The following is a 2,056-nucleotide window of genomic DNA, read 5'->3' as shown; positions in this document are numbered from 1 at the left end:
GGCATCACCCCCCGAGGTGACAGTGACCCCAGGGGGGAGAGGGGTTGGATCCGATCCCTCCCCACTCCAGAGACCCCCTTCCTGCATCCATGGGAGCTCCAGAGTGGGAAGGAGGAGGGTCAGGAGCCCACAAGGGATGGAGGAGGGTCTGCTCATCCCACATCCCACATTACCGGAGTGGGGGGTGAGCCCCCCGGGGTGGGATCTGGGCTCTGTGGATCCCGAGGGATTTTCCAGCGGGATTTTCCAGCAGGCACCTCGTCCATGCCAAGGCCAGCCTGGAGATCCCAGCCTGGAGCTCAAGGCCGGGGAAGGAGTCACAGCACAGCCAGAGATAAACGGGATCCCAGGAAAACCCCGGGCAGGGGCCTCATCTCGAGACAGGGAATGGGGAAGGAGAGATTGCCTGATCCCAAAGCATAAGAAAAGGGGGTTTCCCTGTTCCCAATCCACAGGGAAGGAGAGTTTCCCCCATCTCAATCCATACAAATTGCCTTCCCTTCGGAGTGGGCAGATCCAAGCCCTGGACAAATCCCAGGGAAAGAGAAGCTGAAGCCCAAAAAAACCAGCTGGGAATCAGGAAACGCCAAATTCCTGAGCTTAAAACCACAGGGATCCAGATCCAGGCGGGAAAAAACAAGGAAAACCACCCAGGAAAGCAGAAGCTTTAGGCAGCAGCTGGAGGGATTAGTGTCTGGGGCTTAAGGGATCGGGATCCTGCTCCGAGCCAGGATCCCACAGGGAGCCTGGAATCTGGGAATAGCTCAGGAATAGCTGGGAACAACTCCAGGAATCCCAGAGCAAAGCCTGGGGGGCTGTGGAGCCACTCCTGGGGCTGCAGGGAACAGATCCCAGAGGAATCAGCCCGGGCAGGGATCATTCCTCCAGGAAGGAATTGTCCGAGGAAGAGATTAAGGGCTGAATTCCCAGAGGAGTCATTCCAGGAGGGATCAGGACAGTCCCGCTGCACATTAACCAGTTGTTTGCTCTGCAAACACGGCCAAAGCCATTCCCAAAATCCTTGCGGATGGAAGCGCGGGGGAGGCTCCAGCCTATTCCTACACTCTCCTGGAATGGTCCAGCCTATTCCCAAACTCTCCTGGGATGCACAAGAGACTCCAGCCCATTCCCGAAGTCTCCTGGGATGACACAAAACTCCAGTTCATTCTCAAATTCTCTTGGGATGCTCCAGCCCATTCCCAAACTCTCCAGAGATGCACAGAGGAGGCCCTCATTCCCAAAATCCCTGCAGATGGAAGCACAGCGGAGGCTCCAGCCCATTCCCAAACTCTCCTAGGATGTCTCCATCACCCCAGCAGTGACATCCCGGATCTCAGATCCCCTCAGAGCCAGGGCTCTCCCGCCCCAAAATTCCCAGTTTTTAAAGCTCTGCTGGCTTTTCCCTGGGTTTTCTCTTCCCTGCCCCCTGGAAGAGCCTGTCCGTGTCTCTCTGGATCCCGCACTCCACCCTCTCACTCATCCATCTGAAGACTCTGCCAGGAATGACCAAAAGGCACCAAATCCCGGGATAACAGACACACAATTCCCAACCGGCTCCTCCTGAGGCTTTCCCTGCCTGGGAAACCACGTCCTGGAGCATTCCTAGCCTTCCCAATCTCCCAAGGTCCCTCCAACAGCCCATGGAGACAACATTCCACCTTCCTGGAGCTGCTGAGTGGGAGTCATCCCAGATCCTGTCCCAAATCCCACCCCAGCTCCCATCCCAGCTCTGATCCCAGATCCCATCCCATATCCCAACACTGCAATTCCCAGATTCCAACCAGGCTCAATCTCAGCATCTCCTAGGATGCAGCATCCACAGGATTCCACAGGATCCCACAGGATCCAGGGAGGATCCCGAGGGCCTCCAGGGACAGGGACAGACCCTGGAGCCCTCTGGAGGGGATAGCAGGTCCCGGATCTGTGGGATCAGGGATCCTTTCCCACCCCAATTCCAGGACCTGGGATCCCCCCTGGACCCCTCTAACTCTCCCAAAAACCTTCTCATCTCCCCTGGACTCCTCTAACCGTCCCAAGAACCTTCCCATCCCCCTCC

The 2,056-nt window shown here is 57.1% G+C and overlaps 1 protein-coding gene across 1 annotated transcript in view; it reads right to left on the bottom strand.

Annotated features, from left to right (window-relative positions):
* DENND4B (DENN domain containing 4B) overlaps positions 1–266 on the bottom strand; it is a 27,920-nt gene extending 27,654 nt beyond the window's left edge. Inside the window, exon 1 of the mRNA XM_029965900.1 lies at positions 174–266. Coding sequence (XP_029821760.1) covers positions 174–266 — 93 coding nt within the window. The remainder of the gene's footprint in view (positions 1–173) is intronic.
* Between the last annotated feature and the right edge of the window lie 1,790 nt (positions 267–2,056).

Source organism: Manacus vitellinus, unplaced genomic scaffold (assembly GCF_001715985.3).
Source record: "Manacus vitellinus isolate BGI_N305 unplaced genomic scaffold, ASM171598v3 scaffold_123_pilon, whole genome shotgun sequence".
Classification (NCBI taxonomy): Eukaryota; Metazoa; Chordata; class Aves; order Passeriformes; family Pipridae; genus Manacus; species Manacus vitellinus.
Note: the sequence above shows the minus strand (reverse complement) of the source record. Positions and strands in the feature narration are given on the sequence as shown.